At 46.3% G+C, this 15,890-nt stretch overlaps 1 protein-coding gene across 3 annotated transcripts; it reads left to right on the top strand.

The window, feature by feature from the left end:
* The first annotated feature begins 5,305 nt into the window (after positions 1-5,305).
* On the top strand, positions 5,306-15,635 carry LOC146355316 (C-type lectin domain family 2 member D-like). Of its 3 annotated transcripts, XM_084830457.1 has the most exons (8): positions 5,306-5,381; positions 6,835-6,955; positions 11,161-11,246; positions 11,337-11,452; positions 11,628-11,711; positions 12,345-12,547; positions 13,170-13,267; positions 13,982-15,629. In XM_084830457.1, the coding sequence occupies exons 3-8, from the start codon at positions 11,236-11,238 to the stop codon at positions 14,178-14,180; spliced, it is 711 nt and encodes a 236-aa protein (XP_084686583.1). In that variant the 5' UTR covers positions 5,306-5,381; positions 6,835-6,955; positions 11,161-11,235; the 3' UTR covers positions 14,181-15,629. The 3 variants fall into 3 exon arrangements, with proteins under 3 accessions (XP_084686583.1, XP_084686582.1, XP_084686584.1); XM_084830456.1 differs by lacking the exon at positions 11,161-11,246; XM_084830458.1 differs by lacking the exons at positions 11,161-11,246; positions 11,337-11,452 and having other exon boundaries at positions 6,835-6,884; positions 13,982-15,635.
* The last annotated feature ends 255 nt before the right edge of the window (positions 15,636-15,890 follow it).

Here is a 15,890-nt window from a genome sequence, read left to right as displayed (position 1 = left end):
AAACAAAAAATAAAATTTTCTTTCTCTGCCTCTTTTCCTCGCTTTCCTTGTGGAAGGCATTTTTCTTGGTCTGAACATCTTTTATTGACTATCACTCACAAAAGGTTTTCCCCCTCTGCTAGATCTATGCCTGCAGAGGTGGGAGGCTCCTGGAGGATAAGAAAAGAGGCAACATTGTCTGTCTTGGAATAGTAAAATTATATGGTATATTACCTGAAGTCTTGCAGAAACTGAAATTTGGCTTGTGCTTATGGGAAACTGAGTGAGAAGCAGGAACCAAGCCTATATACGGATGTCTTATTTAAGCCAGCATATGTAGGCAGCCCTCTTTATGGATCACTGCCTTGTTGTGGTGAAGGGGCTTGCGTAACTCAGTGAAGCCATAAGCTATGACGTGCAGGGCCACCCAAGACGGACAGGTCATGGCGGAGAGTTCTGACAAAATGTGGTCCACTGGAGAAGGCAATGGCAACCCACTCCAGTATTCTTGCCAAGAAAACCCCATGGAATGTATCACAAGGCTAAAAGATATGATGCTGGAAGATGAGCCCCTCAGGTCGGAAGGTGTCCAATATACTACTGGGGAAGAGCAGAGGGTATTTCCAAGTAGCTCCAGAAAGAGTGAAGCGGCTGGGCCAAAGCCGAAAGGACACTCAGCTGTGGATGTGTCTGGTGGTGAAAAGAAAATCCGATGCTGTAAAGAACAGTATTGTTTAGGAACCTGGAATGTAAGATTAATGAATCAAGGTAAGCTGGAGGTGGTCAAACATGAGATGGCAAGATTGAACATCGACATCTTGGGAATCAGAGAACTAAAATGGACAAGCATGGGCGAATTTAATTCAGGTGACCATCATATCTACTCCTGTGGGCAAGAATCCCTTAGAAGAAATGGAGTAGCACTCATAGTCAACAAAAGGGTGGGAAAAGCAGTACTGGGGTACAATCTCAAAAACGATAGAATGATCTCAGTACGAATCCAAGGCAAACCATTCAACATCACAGTAATTCAAGTCTATGCCCCAACCACTGAGGCCGAAGAAGCTGAGGCTGATCGGTTCTATGAAGACCTACAACACCTTCTAGAACTAACACCAAAAAAAGATGTCCTCCTCATCATAGGGGATTGGAATGCTAAAGTAGGAAGTCAAGAAATCACTGGGATAACAGGCAAGCATGGCCTTGATGTACAAAATGAAGCAGGACAAAAGCTAATAGAGTTTTGCCAAGAGAACACGCTGATCATAGCAAATACTCTTTTCCAACAGCACAAGAGGCGACTCTACACATGGACATCACCAGATGTCAATATCGAAATCAGATTGATTATGTCCTTTGCAGCCAAAGATGGAGAAGCTCTATACAGTCAGTAAAAACAAGACCTGGAGCTGACTGTGGCTCAGATCATGAGCTTCTTGTTGCAAAATTTCGGCTTAAATTGAAGAACGTAGGGAAAACCACTAAACCATTCAGGTATGACCTAAATCATATCCCTTATGAATACACAGTGGAGGTGAGGAATAGATTTAAGGGATTAGACCTGATAGACAGAGTGCCTGAGGAACTATGGACGGAGGTCCGTAACATTGTTCAGGAGGCAGCAACTCAATCCATCCCAAAGAAAAAGAACAGCTAGAAAGCAAAGTGGCTGTCTGATGAGGCTTTACAAGTAGTTGAGGCAAAAAGGCAAGCGAAAAGCAAAGGAGAAAGGGGAAGATATATCCAACTGAATGCAGATTTCCAGAGAATAGCAAGGAGAGATAAGAAGGCCTTCTTAAATGAACAATGCAAAGAAATCGAGGAGAACAGAATGGGAAAGACTAGAGGCCTCTTCAAGAAAATCGGAGATATCAAGGAACGTTTTGTGCAAAGGTGGGCATGATACAGGACAAAGAAGGCAGGGACCTAACAGAAGCAGATGAGATTAAGAAGAGGTGGAAAGAATACAAAGAAGAACTATACAGGAAAGATCGGAATGTCCCTGATAGCCATGATAGTGCAGTCACTGAACTAGAGCCAGACATCCTCGAGAGTGAAGTCAAGTGGGCCTTAGGAAGCATTACTAACAACAAAGCTAGCAAAGATGACAGTATTCCAGCTGAGCTATTTAAAATCCTAGAAGATGCTGTTGAAGTGCTGCACTCAATATGCCAACAAATTTGGAACACTCAATAATGGCCACAAGACTGGAAAAGGTCAGTTTACATTCCAAAGAAGGGCAATGCCAAAGAGTGTTCAAACTACTGTACAATTGCACTCATTTCACATGCCAGCAAGGTGATGCTCAAAATCCTACAAGCTAGGCTTCAGCAGTATGTGAACCGAGAACTACCGGAAGTACAAGCTGGGTTTCGAAGAGGCAGAGGAACTAGAGATCAAATCGCCAACATTTGCTGGATCATGGAGAAAGCAAGAGAATTCCAGGAAAACGTCTATTTCTGCTTCACTGACTATGCTAAAGCCTTTGATTGTGTGGATCACAACAAACTGTGGCAAATTCTTAAAGAGATGGGGTACCAGACCACCTTACCTGTCCCCTGAGAAACCTGTACAAGGGTCAAGAAGCAACAGTAAGAACCGGACATGGAACAACCGATTGGTTCAAAATTGGGAAAGGAGTACAAGGCTGCATATTGTCACCCTGCTTATTTAATTTATATGCAGAGTACATCATGAGAAACGCCGGGTTGGATGAGTCACAGGTCGGAATTAAGATTGCCGGGAGAATTATCAACAACCTCAGATACGCAGATGATACCACCCTAATGGCAGAAAGCGAAGAGGATCTAAACAGCCTCTTGTCGAGGATGAAAGTGGAGAGTGCAAAAACTGGTTTGAAACTCAACATTAAAAAAACTAAGATCATGGCATCTGGCCCCATCACTTCCTAGCATATAGAAGGGGAAGAAATGGAAGCAGTGACAGATTTTATTTTCTTGGACTCCAAGATCACCGCAGACGGTGACTGTAGCCATGAAATTACAAGACGCTTGCTCTTTGGGAGAAAAGCTATGGCAAACCTAGACAGCATAGTAAGAAGCAGAGACATCACCTTGCCGACAAAGGTCTGTCTAATCAAAGCTATGGTTTTCCCAGTAGCAACATATGGCTGTGAGAGCTGGACTACAAGGAAGGCTGAGCGCCAAAGAATCAATGCTTTCGAACTGTGTTGCTGGAGAAGACTCTTATGAGTCCCCTGGACTGCAAGGAGGTCAAATCAGTCCATCCTAAAGGAAATCAACCCTGACTGCTTATTGGAAGGACAGATACTGAAGCTGAAGCTCCAATATTTTGGCCACCTAATGCGAAGAGAAAACTCCCTGGAAAAGACCCTGATGCTGGGAAGGATTGAAGGCAAAAGGTGAAGGGGACAGCAGAGGATGAGTTGACTAGAGAGTATCACCGATGCAATGAATATGTGGACTTGAGCACACTCCGGGAGAGAGCACAGGACAGGAAGGCCTGGCGTGCTATGGTCCATGGGGTCACGAAGAGTCGGACACGACTGAACAACAGCAACGTAGGCAGCAGGCAGGTAGCGCAACCCTTCCACCACCCAATGGTACAAGGCAGCACACTGGACTTTCGCTGTTTGCCGTTTATTTCGGCTTAAGTGGACTAGGGCAGCTTATTACCTTTGTGCCTCTACTGCCCAACACCAAGAGTAAAATAGGTGAAATAGCATTCATGCTTATAGGGATTGGTGAAAAATGTACTGTCATACACTTTACACGTTAAAATTGCTAAAACAGAACCCAGGGTCATCCAATGAAGCTCAGTGGTATGGGATTCAAGACAAATAAAATGAAGTACTTTTTCACACAGCACATCGTTTAACTATGGAATGCACAACCACAAGATGTAGTGATGGCTACCAACTTGGATGGCTTGAAAAAGGGATTAGACAAATCGATGGAGCATAAGGCTATCAACAGCCACTACTCCTGGTGGCTATATGCTCCCTCCAGTATCACAGGCATTATGCAACATCCTCCCCCAGCCCCCCCCCCTTGCTGAAAAAAAAGCAACACTTGGGGGAAAGCAGGATTGGCGTGTGTGAGAAACAGAGCAAGAGAAACGACTCTTGAGCTTGGTACCGGTAGAAGTCACAAATTCTGAGTGGTAGGCGGCAGTATTGTAACCACAACTCTCCCCACGACCTGAGTTCGATCCCAGCAGAACCTGAGTCCCAGGTACCCGGCTCAGGTCGACTCGGCCCGCCAACCTTCCGAGGCCGGTAAAATGAGTACTCAGCTTGCTGGGGGAAAGGTAGCCACGACTGGGGAAGGCAATGGCAAACCACCCCGCTATAGTCTGCCACAAAAACGCCAGCGCAAGCGGCATCCCTCTAGGGGTCAGTAATGACCCGGTGCTTGCACAGGAGGAACTTTTCCTTTGAGCCTCATGTGGCACAGAGTGGTAGGTGGCAGTATTGCAACTAAAACTCTCCCCATGACCTGAGTTCGATCCCAGCGGAAGCCGGGTCTCAGGTAGCCAGCTCAGGTCGACTCAGCCGTCCATCCTTCCGAGGTGGGTAAAATGAGTACCCAGCTTGCTGGGGGAAAGGCAGTCACGACTGGGGAAGGCAATGGCAAACCACCCTGCTATAGTCTGCCATGAAAATGCCAGCGAAAGCGGCGTCCCTCTAGGAGTCAGCAATGACTCGGTGCTTGCACAGGAGGAGCCTTTCCTTTCCATGTGCAGAGAGTCACGCTGGTCCTCACTTCTCATACGGTGCAATCCTATGTGTATTTACACAGAAAAAAGTCCTACAATTCCCAGGGCTGCATTTTTAGTGTCTGCTTACCTGCACCTGGCACCATTTGGTGGATACCAGTAAAAATAAAAAAACGAAGCGGTCCCCACACTCCTGAAGTGCCCGCCCGCCACTGCCCGACGTGAGCAGGCTCCCTTCGTCCTTGCTGGGTCCCCCGCCTGCCGGCAGAGCCACCCCCCACCCCTGCCCGCGGTTTAGAGGAAGGCGGGAGGAGAAAAGCGCTTCCCTCTTCCTCGCCGGCCCGCTTGTTCGCGCAGCCCCCTGAGGGGCCCATTCCAGACGGGGCGAGCAAAAGGGGAGATGTCCCTCGCACGAGCAGTCGCTCACTCGTCCTCGAGCGCTGAGACCCAGCCGCCAACGGGGAGGCTGCCGCATGAGAGCCGAACGCACCGCGAAACGCCCTGCCCTGGCGAGAGAGCCCGCCCTCGAGCTTCAAACCCAGCACAGCTTCCAATGAAGAGCAGCGCAAACGACGCTGGCGAATCAGGAGTGGAAAGGGCGCGAGTCAAATATCGGCGGGAATTATGAATGGGCGGAAGCGGCAGTGTGGGGTGCGTGCTCTGTCTCGTCTTGGGGAAAGCGATCGCTCGTAATCACCCAAGAGGTACAGATTTGTAAAACTTATTTACAGCGTTGATATACATCTGAACAGATTCTGGAGAGGTGCTCTAACACAAGAGGCATCTCAAGGAAAGTGAAAATACGAAGGGGCCAGAGAAGCGCGGCAGGAGAGACTAGCCCGAGGGAGGGAGCTGCAATTTGGGGCGGGGAAGCCTTTTTAATCTGCCTTTTCCAATGGGGGCGTTGATTTAAGTCGTATGGGGCGGCGGGGGGATGGTTATATGCGGGGAGGGTTGCCTTGCCTTCTGTAGTCACGGAAGAGGAGAGGTCTCTATGTGGAAGTTCAGAGTGTGCCTTTTTTAAAAAGTGATCTTGTGGTGGGGCATCTAGTCCACTCGATGGTGAATTTTAGATATGGAATATGAAATAACATTACAAAACCGAGCTTGTAGATAAACCATGGAATTTGCTGCCATGAGATAGGATGTTAGCCACCCCCTTGGACGGCTTTAAAAGGGGGTTAAACAAATTTGCCATTCCACTAGCCCTGCTAACAGAATAATCCCCACACTTCTTCCCCATTCCATTTTCCTTGTGTGGGGGGCCTTCTTAGACTGGAAGCTGGCAGGCAGGGACTGTTGTTTAATTGATTCTATCTAAGCTGCTCTGGGAGCCTTTTTGGCTCAGGAACAGCATAACAGTGCTTCAGATAAAACAAATAAAATTGATGGAGGAGAAGGCTATCAATGGCTACTAGTCCTCATGGCATCAGAGGCAGTATGCCTATGTACACCAGTTGCTGGAGAACATGAGTGGGAAGGTGCTGTTGTGCTCATGTCTTGCTTGTGGGTTTCCCACAGGCGGCTGTTTGGCCACTGTGTGAACAGAATACTGAATTAGGTGGGCCTTTGGTTTGATCCAGCACGGCTCTTCTTATGTCCTTATCATACCTGCATAAAAGCAGTTTGACTGTAACCGTATTTATGGCTTGACAGATATCAGTTATCACTGAGAAACAAAGATACTGCATTGAACAGTAGTGAAGAAATAAAAATGAAACACTAAGAACCAGAGAAACCATTTCCCAAGTTATCTACTGCAAATTTGGATTTCTGTTTAACTTTATTCTATTTTGAAAATGTATATCTTTTTTTAAACAACCAATGCAGCTTATGACAATAAAAATACAAAACTTAATTGAAGTATCATGAAAAGTCCATCTAACGAAAAAAGCAACGTTTGGAGGATAGGGAGGCAAAGATCTCCTCTGCCACTCCTCCCACCTTGCCGGCTTCAGCCCAGCAAGGCATAGGAATCTCAGGAGCTCCTGAGAACTTCGGAGGCTTCCAAGCAGCAAGGGCACAATCTGTATTCAGGAGTTTCTCTCAAGGCTTTGCTTTTCATGACTTTATCACCAGCTTTGCTGATTAAATTAGGTTTAAGCCATCTGGACTGACCCTCCTACTATGTCCTGACTCTTTCATTTCTGATTTCAGATAAGCCAGTGAAGGAAGCGGATACTGGAGTGCAATTTTTCTTATGAGCTGTGAGAAAACATTCCATTTGCCATATTACTAGAGGAAAAATGGAGGCCAGAGGATCATTAGAGAAAGAGAGGTATAAGCAGGAGTACCCCCACCCTAATGGAGGCCTTGAGCAAGGCAAGACATCCGGTAATGGCAGCCTCTCTGCTTGGAAACAGGCAGCAGAGACACACAAGCAGAAGTGTGTCGTTGCAGCAAGACTCCTGTGGATGCCAGCTAAACACTGTGTCGTAATATGGCCACACTTTGGTTTCAATGCCTGTTCATAGCTTTCTGTAGCACTAATCTATGCCTTTGAGGCTCCTATTTCACTCTTCATAATGATGTCCAACATGTCTGCACCAGCACAACCCATCCACGTGATACAAGTAGATCCACCGGATTTCAGAGCTACAATCTGCTTCTTCACGTGGCAGGCTAGAACCTTTCCTCTCAAGCAGTTACCTTCCTGTCAAATCAAACCCAGTGTTGGAGCAGGGGAGGGATAGAATAGTCGTTTCCTCTCCAGCCCACCTTGAGCAGGAGCTAGAGCTCCAGTCCATCCACAAAGTGGATGTATTTCTGGAGCATTTATTGTGAGTGGATAATTAAGTTTGCCTACCGTGCTGCTTTTTAAAAGTGGCCAACGTGTTGGAGCAGTGTTCCTCACGTGGTCTCTGTCTTTAATGAGCTTCTGCCACACATTGAAAACTTGGTTATTCAGGCAGGCATTTGGGGCGGGTTAGGGTATTTTTAGAAAATGACATTTTAATGTTTAATTTTACTGTTTTAGACTGTTGGTACTGCTGTACATCACCCAGAGCGGACGGTTGACCAGCCAGATGAACGATTAAGAAATTTAATAAATAAATGAATGAATGAATGAATACTTGTGGGGGATACTAAAAAAAAAAAAGAAGAGTGAATACTCCTTTTAATGAGGCAAAATGATACAACCTTGGGACCTTCTGCAAGCAAAACAGGTGCCCTGCCACCAAGCTGCGATCCCACCCCTAGTAACAAATATTGTTACATATATATTGTTACATATACATGTTACATATATTGTTACATATTGTTACAAAATAGTAACAAATATTGTGTTACCATTGCCTTTGATTGCTTTTCTAAAGGACCAACACAGCTACCTGCATTTTTGGTTTACCTTGTTAAAGTGGGGCTAATATATCATTGTTGTTCTGAACTAAGTATTCAGAATTGTTTCTGCCAACAAACTAAAGTAAAAACAAGAAAGAAACTGCAGTTTTGCAAACAAATCAGAGCCCCAGAATAACTGAGTCTATGGCAGTAACTTATACACATGCAAAATAACTTTATGATGAGCACGGCCTAGAACTAGGCATTGTGGCAAATGTAAAGCTGTCACAGAACGTTAGCACGCAGTCTAGTTCTCCCCAGTGACCTGTGACATCTAAATCAGCCTTCCCCAAACCTGGTGCCTTCCTGGTGTGTAGGACTACAGCTCCCAGTTGGGCATCATAGTCCAGCACACCTGGAGAGAACCAGGTTGGAGAAGGCTGTTCTAGCGCAACTTGGCAAGTGGCATTGGAATGCTGCATGTTTCTCCCTTTGCCCTGTGGAACACAACTCTATGGAGCAGGAGTGGGGAGATTTACCCAGATAATTGCTGTGATGGAGCAGGGCCCGTATTATGTTCTTAGAGAGGTCAACAGGGCCCTACGATTGGTGGAGCCAATGGGCATTACCTCACCTTGAATAGTGATTTGTCCTACCTAGAGCTTTCTTGAAAAGCAGTCTTTTTAACACAGCAGCTTCCATTTAAATAATGTGTTTTTAGAATAGGATTGTTTTGTTGCATAAATAGAATCGTACAGGTGATGCCCATTCCCACCACCAACATGAATATATTGGTAGTGATCCAAACTCCTGCTAGATTACTTGCCTTGCTCTGCCCAGGCAGGATACTTCCTGGTTCACGGTGGAGTTTTTGAAGGTCATTTTTGAACACTGCCTCGTGCTTAAGTGACCATGAAAAGGGCCCAGCCCCCTCCTTGAGCTACTGTGGCTGTGAGCATTGCAAGTTTTTGAAGTGCAGTACAGGAATAACTTCAGACAGGTGTTGATGTCTCTGCAGCCTGGGGCTGGATGTTCCCTGGCCATGCTGCACCCCCCAACCATGATGTCCTCACTCCATATCTCCTCCCTGTACACACATACGCACGCACGCACATACAGAGCCCACACAAAACCGGAATGGAGGATAGAATGATGGAGCATCCTTTAGTTGTCCAGCGCAGAAAAAGGCAACTGAAATGATCAAGGGGCTGGAGCATCTCCCCTATGAGAGAAGGTTCCAACAGCTGGGATTGTTTAGCTTGGAAAAAAGGAGGGTAAGGGGAGACATGATAGAGGTCTACAAAATTATGCATGGTGTGGAGAATGCGGATTGTTGTTCAGTCGTTAAGTCGTGTCCGACTCTTCGTGACCCCATGGACCATAGCATGCCAGGCCTTCCTGTCCTCCACTCTCCCAGAATGTGCTCAAGTTCATATTCATTGCATCGGTGATGCTATCTAGCCATCTCATCCTCTGCCGTCCCCTTCTCCTTTTGCCTTCAATCTTTCCCAGCATCAGGGTCTTTTCCAGGGAGTTTTCTCTTCGCATTAGGTGGCCAAAATATTTGAGCTTCAGCTTCAGTATCTGTCCTTCCAATGAGCAGTCAGGGTTGATTTCCTTTAGGATTGACTGATTTGACCTCCTTGCAGTCCAGGGGACTCGTAAGAGTCTTCTCCAGCACCACAGTTCGAAAGCATCAATTCTTCGGCGCTCAGCCTTCCTTATAGTCCAGATCTCACAGCCATATGTTACTACTGGGAAAACCATAGCTTTGATTAGATGGACCTTTGTTGGCAAGGTGATGTCTCTGCTTCTTACTATGCTGTCTAGGTTTGCCATAGCTTTCCTCCCAAGGAGCAAGCGTCTTATAATTTCATGGCTACAGTCACCGTCTGCGGTGATCTTGGAGCCCAAGAAAGTAAAATCTGTCACTGCTTGCATTTCTTCCCCTTCTATATGCCAGGAAGTGATGGGGCCACATGCCATGATCTTAGTTTTTGTAATGTTGAGTTTCAAACCAGCTTTTGCACTCTCCACTTTCACTCTCAGCAAGAGGCTGTTTAGATCCTCTTCACTTTCTGCCATTAGGGTGGTATCATCTGCGTATCTGAGGTTGTGGATAATTCTCCTGGCACTCTTAATTCCGACCTGTGATTCATCCAACCCGGCGTTTCTCATGATGTACTCTGCATATAAGTTAAATAAGCAGGGCGACAATATGCAGCCTTGTCGTACTCCTTTCCCAATTTTGAACCAATCGGTTGTTCCATGTCCGGTTCTTACTGTTGGTTCTTGACCCTTGTACAGGTTTCTCAGGAGACAGGTAAGGTGGTCTGGTACTCCCATCTCTTTAAGAATTTGCCACAGTTTGTTGTGATCCACACCATCAAAGGCTTTAGCGTAGTCAATGAAGCAGAAATAGACATTTTTCTGGAATTCTCTTGCTTTCTTCATGATCCAGCAAATGTTGGCGATTTGATCTCTAGTTCCTCTGCCTCTTCCAAACCCCGCTTGTACTTCCGGTAGTTCTCGGTTCGCATACTGCTGAAGCCTAGCTTGTAGGATTTTGAGCATAACCTTGCTGGCATGTGAAATGAGCGCATTGTACGGTAGTTTGAACACTCTTTGGCATTGCCCTTCTTTGGAATTGGAATGTAAACTGACCTTTTCCAGTCTTGTGGCCACTGTTGAAAGCATTTTTCTCCCTCTCAAAATACGAGAACCTGTGGTCATCCCATGAAGCAGATTGGTGGGAGATTCTGGACAGATAAGAGGAAGTACTTCTTCACACAGCGCATAGTTAAACTATGGAATTTGCTACCACAGGATGTAGTGATGGCCACCAATTTGGATGGCTTTAAAAGGGGGTTGGACAAATTCCTGGAGGAAAAGGCTATCAATAGCTACTAGTCTTGATGGCTATGTGCTACCTCCAGGACTAGAGGCAGTGAGCTGATGTACACCAGTTGCTGGGGAACCTGGGTGGGAGGGTGCTGTTGTGCTCATGCCCTGCTTATGGTTTCCTGGTCGACAATGTGAACAGAATGCTGGACTGGATGGACCCTTGGTCTGATCCAGCAGGGCTCTTCTTATGTTCAGTGCTGTAAGGGATGCCAACTATCTGGGAAGGAAGCCTGCAGCTCCCTTTTCCTGCCCAGTGCTGCATGTATGCTTCCCTCCCATTGTCCTCTCTCCTTGCAGCACACCAAGAGGGCATGTCAGAGGCCTTTATGATATCTCAGGCTCTCATGTCATATAAGTGGCCCACTCTGCAAGATGCCCACTGGGTAAGACTTGAAGCCATTCCATGTTCATGACAAATAACATCTGGGCTCCCATGCAAAGCTCATATCTTTTCATTTTGCTGCACGGGAAAGCCCACAGGAGCAGCCGTTGAGAGTGGATCACTTGGAGGAAAGCCGAAGTGTGTCATCTTCAAGCCACTGCTGCTTTAGATTGCTCCAAGAGTGCCATCACGTAGGCTGCCCTGTAGGTGAGTCTCAGCTCTAAGTGATCTAATAGCAGACCAGTACAAATTGTCATGCAGAACTGCCCTTATTTCAGTGGCGGCTCATATAGATGTTAACAAAACTGAGTTCTTTCAGTGCTTCATTGGATCAAGCCCACAACTGCATCTGGTTTGTCTGTTATCTTTCCTTGTGCTCCAGCATATCCTAAGATCTGTAAATGGCTATCGATTAAGAATGTCTGCATAGCTCTGCTCTTTGTTGTTGCCATCACTCTTGCAGTAGGTAAGTTGCCTAAACGCGATGTTTCTTTCTTAAAGTTTTTCCTCCATGTTGGAACCGATGTAGCTGCATGCTTGCCTTCAGCCAGCAGGTCAAAAGTTTAATCATAGCCTGGCTTTCAATCACAGTAGTGTATGTGATCCTTGCCAAAGCAGTATCTCTATCCCTATGAGATTACAAACTTCAGACTAAGTGCTTTTGGCCACTTGAGTCAAAGAAAAAAAAAACAATGAACAAATGTAAAATTCTGAGTTTTGGATATAACGGAATTCTGACTAACTTCAAAGCAAATGTTTCCAGTCTCCTGCCATATGTCAGAGGAGAAAATGGGAAGGAGGAGTGTACAGCTATGAAGCTGGGCTTGTGCATGTAACGCTAAAGATGGCTTGGTGTTGCATCTGAACTGGTTCCAGGTATTTTTGCCCACTCTGAGACTTCAATGCACCCACTAAGATAGAAGAGGCACACTCCAATCCATGTATTAACTCACTTATATCCCAACCATCCACAAAAACTTACTAATACGATGTAAACAAAGCCATAAAAGCAATAAATAATCCAGCCTGGTCATCTAGTTTCTAACTGTGCTTCTTGGAGGATTGAGACCGGTGCTCTTTAATTCTCTTCCTTTCTCAGTGCTAGCAACATCAGAAAAACATTGCCAGCCAAACGATGGATTGGCTGCACTTGGAAATTTTGGTCTGCCATGTCCACAAAATTGGATTGGATATGAGGGAATGTGCTACTTCTTTATAAGGGAAGAAAGAAATTGGACCTCCAGCTGGGATTACTGCTCTTCACAGAATGCCTCCCTGGCTAGGACTGAGATGAAGGATCAGGTGAGCACCTGTTCCTTTGGCATAGAGTTGTGCTGCTGTGTTGCTCAGAATTTGTTAGGCAGCACGATGGAGTTGATGCTACCTAAAGCAGGCCAACTACACATTACTCACCAAAATGTGTAACAGTAGCTCAATGCTGCATTTTAAGAGCAAAGCAACTTCCAGGATTTGCCCTGCTGTCCCTCAGGGCAAATCTAGATCTAATGGCTTTAAGTTAAGTAGATTTTGGTTGAATGTTAGGATCAGCTTGGCAGTAGAACCAACTACTTAGGGGAGTGGTGGATTCTCCCTCTCCGGAGGTCTTCAGACCAAGGCTGGATAGTCATCTCTTCAGGGTGCTCTAGTTTCTGGATTTCTTGCATTAAGCATGGAGTTGGACTAGGTGGCCTATGAAGCCTCCTCCGGCTTTATGGGCATATGAGTGAGTATCTCTCTGCATGGATCGGTGGGAGTGTCAATTGGTGGAGAAAGCAAGTAGGTGGGACCTCTCTTCGATTAGCTGATAGTTAGGCTTGTTTTTTTCACATATGTTCAGACATGTATGTATGTTCATTTGCTGAACTGTTGGCCAGTAAATATTGCAGGCCGGTGTTCTAATATCAATCTCTCCTGGTCTTTAAAGGCTTTTCTGGTGCGTTTCAAAGGTGAACATTTCTCTTGGATTGGCCTCAGGAGAGAGCCAGGTCAGTCCTGGAAATGGCCCAATGGAGAAGATTCAGGGTAAGTCCTCGTTTCCTTAATTTTCAGTGCTGAGGTGTCTCCAACTGAAATGTCTGCAATTCTCTCTGAATGGGGTGGATCCTGTGATTACACTTTCTAACCTGACTTTGAACAAGTTCCCATAATTAAGGTGAAACCCAGGGTCTGGTGCATTTGTATCTGAAATCCTTTCCTTTGGTTTTTATTCGGTCTCGGTGAGTAAAGAGTTCCTTTGATCTGTTTCTGAAGCTGCCACTTGTATGGAATCCTCTCTGAGTGTCAACATTACCCCTCAGTGAGGTTGCTGCTTCTGCACTCCTGTAACTGTCTTCACAAGTGGGTTTTTGCTCCTCAGTCACTAGCGCTCTCACTCATGAAAGCATGTGGAGATGACTACTTCTTAAATAGCAAGTGCTCTGTGCTATGAACCTACATGATATGCTTTTGCTGCTGATGGCGTTTCTGGAAAGGATTTAGGGCTTGGCTGATCCCAAGCGTAATTTTTCATGTTAGTGAGTGATCAGATGGAAAATGTATGTTGGACCTGGCTACCTTTTTCTAGAGAGAAATCTGTACCTATGATGTACTGGGAATCCTGAGATGTTGCCCTCCATTTGTATGGGCTCTCTCTGCTTGCAAATCATTATGAAGCATATTCTCCAGCAGTATCAAATGTGTCTGCTGCTCTGAGGAAATACCTTGCTTGCAACCAGCTTTGTGGTGTTTGTGTTGCAGGCTCCAAGTCGCTGGAGAAGGAGGCGATTGTGTCTATCTAGACCATGAGGCCGCACCCTGCTCATCTAGCTGCTACACAGAACTACCTTTCATCTGCAGCAAACCTGCTGAATGTACATGTCCAAATGAATTATCAGTCTTGAAATCTGGAAGAGAGCTGGGAACAATAAGTGCAGACTCTCACAACTATGCAGGATAATATGGAGCCATGGTTATGCACTGGTTTTCCTTACATTTTTGTAACCATGAAGGCCAAAAACTTTATTTTTGAAGGGAAATACAAACACACACACCCCATCTTAGGCAGTGTTGTGGGAAGTTGGCAGTTGCTCCCTAACAACAGCTTTGGGGGCATGTAATGGGATGAGACACCGTTTAAACTACGTCGTCGTTTTTTAAATATACTTGGGAAGCATATTCTGCATTTTTCCCCTGCTGTATTTAACATTTCTTGCATTTTGTCAGAAGCCAAGTTTCCGGCTTACCGGGGAGCTGTGATGGGGGGCGGGGCGCAGGCCAGCAGCAAAGAGAGAAAAGTCTGGCGAGGAGCAAGAGAGGACTGCTGAGCCAATCAGTGCCTGGGGGGGAGGCAAAGGAGTGGACCCACTGGAGTGAGATCTCTCTATTCTCTCACTCTGGTTCAACCTGAGGCTCCTAAAGCAGGCCCCCCAAGCAGCTGCAGGCTTGCAGTAGCTGACTTCCCCACCCATCTGCTCTGGGTAGTAAGATGTCTTGCAGTGGCAGACGTAGTTGCCCATTAATGGGGCTGGGAAGGAATTTTACCTGCATACCAAGTGGCAAGGACTGTGCAGGGTTTCTGCCTTCCCCACTGCAAGATTAATATCTGGACTACCAGTCAATTATTTGCGAACGCTTCATTTTATAACATTTGTCACAACTATGTAGGTATGATAGGCGTTGGGCAGGATCCGTTGGTGCAGTGGAGCCACATTGGGCTCTGTTCCCCCACAGTGGGGATTCCTATAAGGGATCTCGGGGATGTGGCGCCAAGACCAGCATGGGGGCCGCGAGCTGGCCATGTCCGGGGTGCTGGAAAGGGGTTCACATTAGCAGTCCACGCTGTGGTGTGCCCCTGGCCACGCTATCCGCCACTAGCGCTCATGGCATGCGAGCCAGGAAGGCAGAATTGGTCAGCAGGTGGGCGGGCAGGTGACAAGATCCACACCCTACACTGCCCCTGGTCCAATTTTGGCTTAGTTAGCCTCGGTTGGGATAGTATCAGTTCTCAGATTTGTACCCTGCTACTCAACAAAAAGACCCCAAGTTGGGCCCTCTTGAAACCATTAAGTTCAGGGTTCAAAATTTCCTAGCTGCACCACCACTGACAAAAAGCAGCAGTCAAGCACCCTCCACGGAGCCTAGATCCAGCTTCAATTGAGAGAGCCCCACTCCCTCCTGCTACCAACTGCCAAAGCTGTGCAGCAGCCCTTTCTCTCTGTTCAGATCCAGCTCCACGACCGGCTGCACTTTGCAGCTAAGAATCTGTTGCCTGATTTTGCTTGTTTCCTTTTCCCTTTCCCTTGCATGTTGTGTCTTTTAGATTGTAAACCTGCAGATATTATTTGCATTTTGTAAGTTATCCTGCCTTGTGATCAAACCTTTCTAATAAAGAATGGCCACATTTTTTACCACTTTTGTGCATACGTGTGGGGCTTGATCGATTGAGTCCTAGGGGTATGGAGTCCGCTATACTCTTGGGGACACCTTTCATATCACCCTCTCCCTAGGATGAGGTTAGATGTTCCATTTGTTTTGACGCTATAATGCAATCATACACACATCTACTCAGAAGTAAGTCCCAGTAAGTTCAATGGGGCTTACTCAAGGGGAAGTGGGTATAGGACGGAAGCCTTTGTCTTCTGCCGCCCATGGCAGCTTATTCATGTTG

The sequence above is a fragment of the Heloderma suspectum genome, chromosome 2 (assembly GCF_057233095.1).
Source record: "Heloderma suspectum isolate Gila_16-S chromosome 2, 16-S_ref, whole genome shotgun sequence".
Classification (NCBI taxonomy): Eukaryota; Metazoa; Chordata; class Lepidosauria; order Squamata; family Helodermatidae; genus Heloderma; species Heloderma suspectum.
The sequence above is the reverse complement of the archived record's forward strand: the minus strand, read 5'-3'. Positions and strand labels throughout refer to the sequence as shown.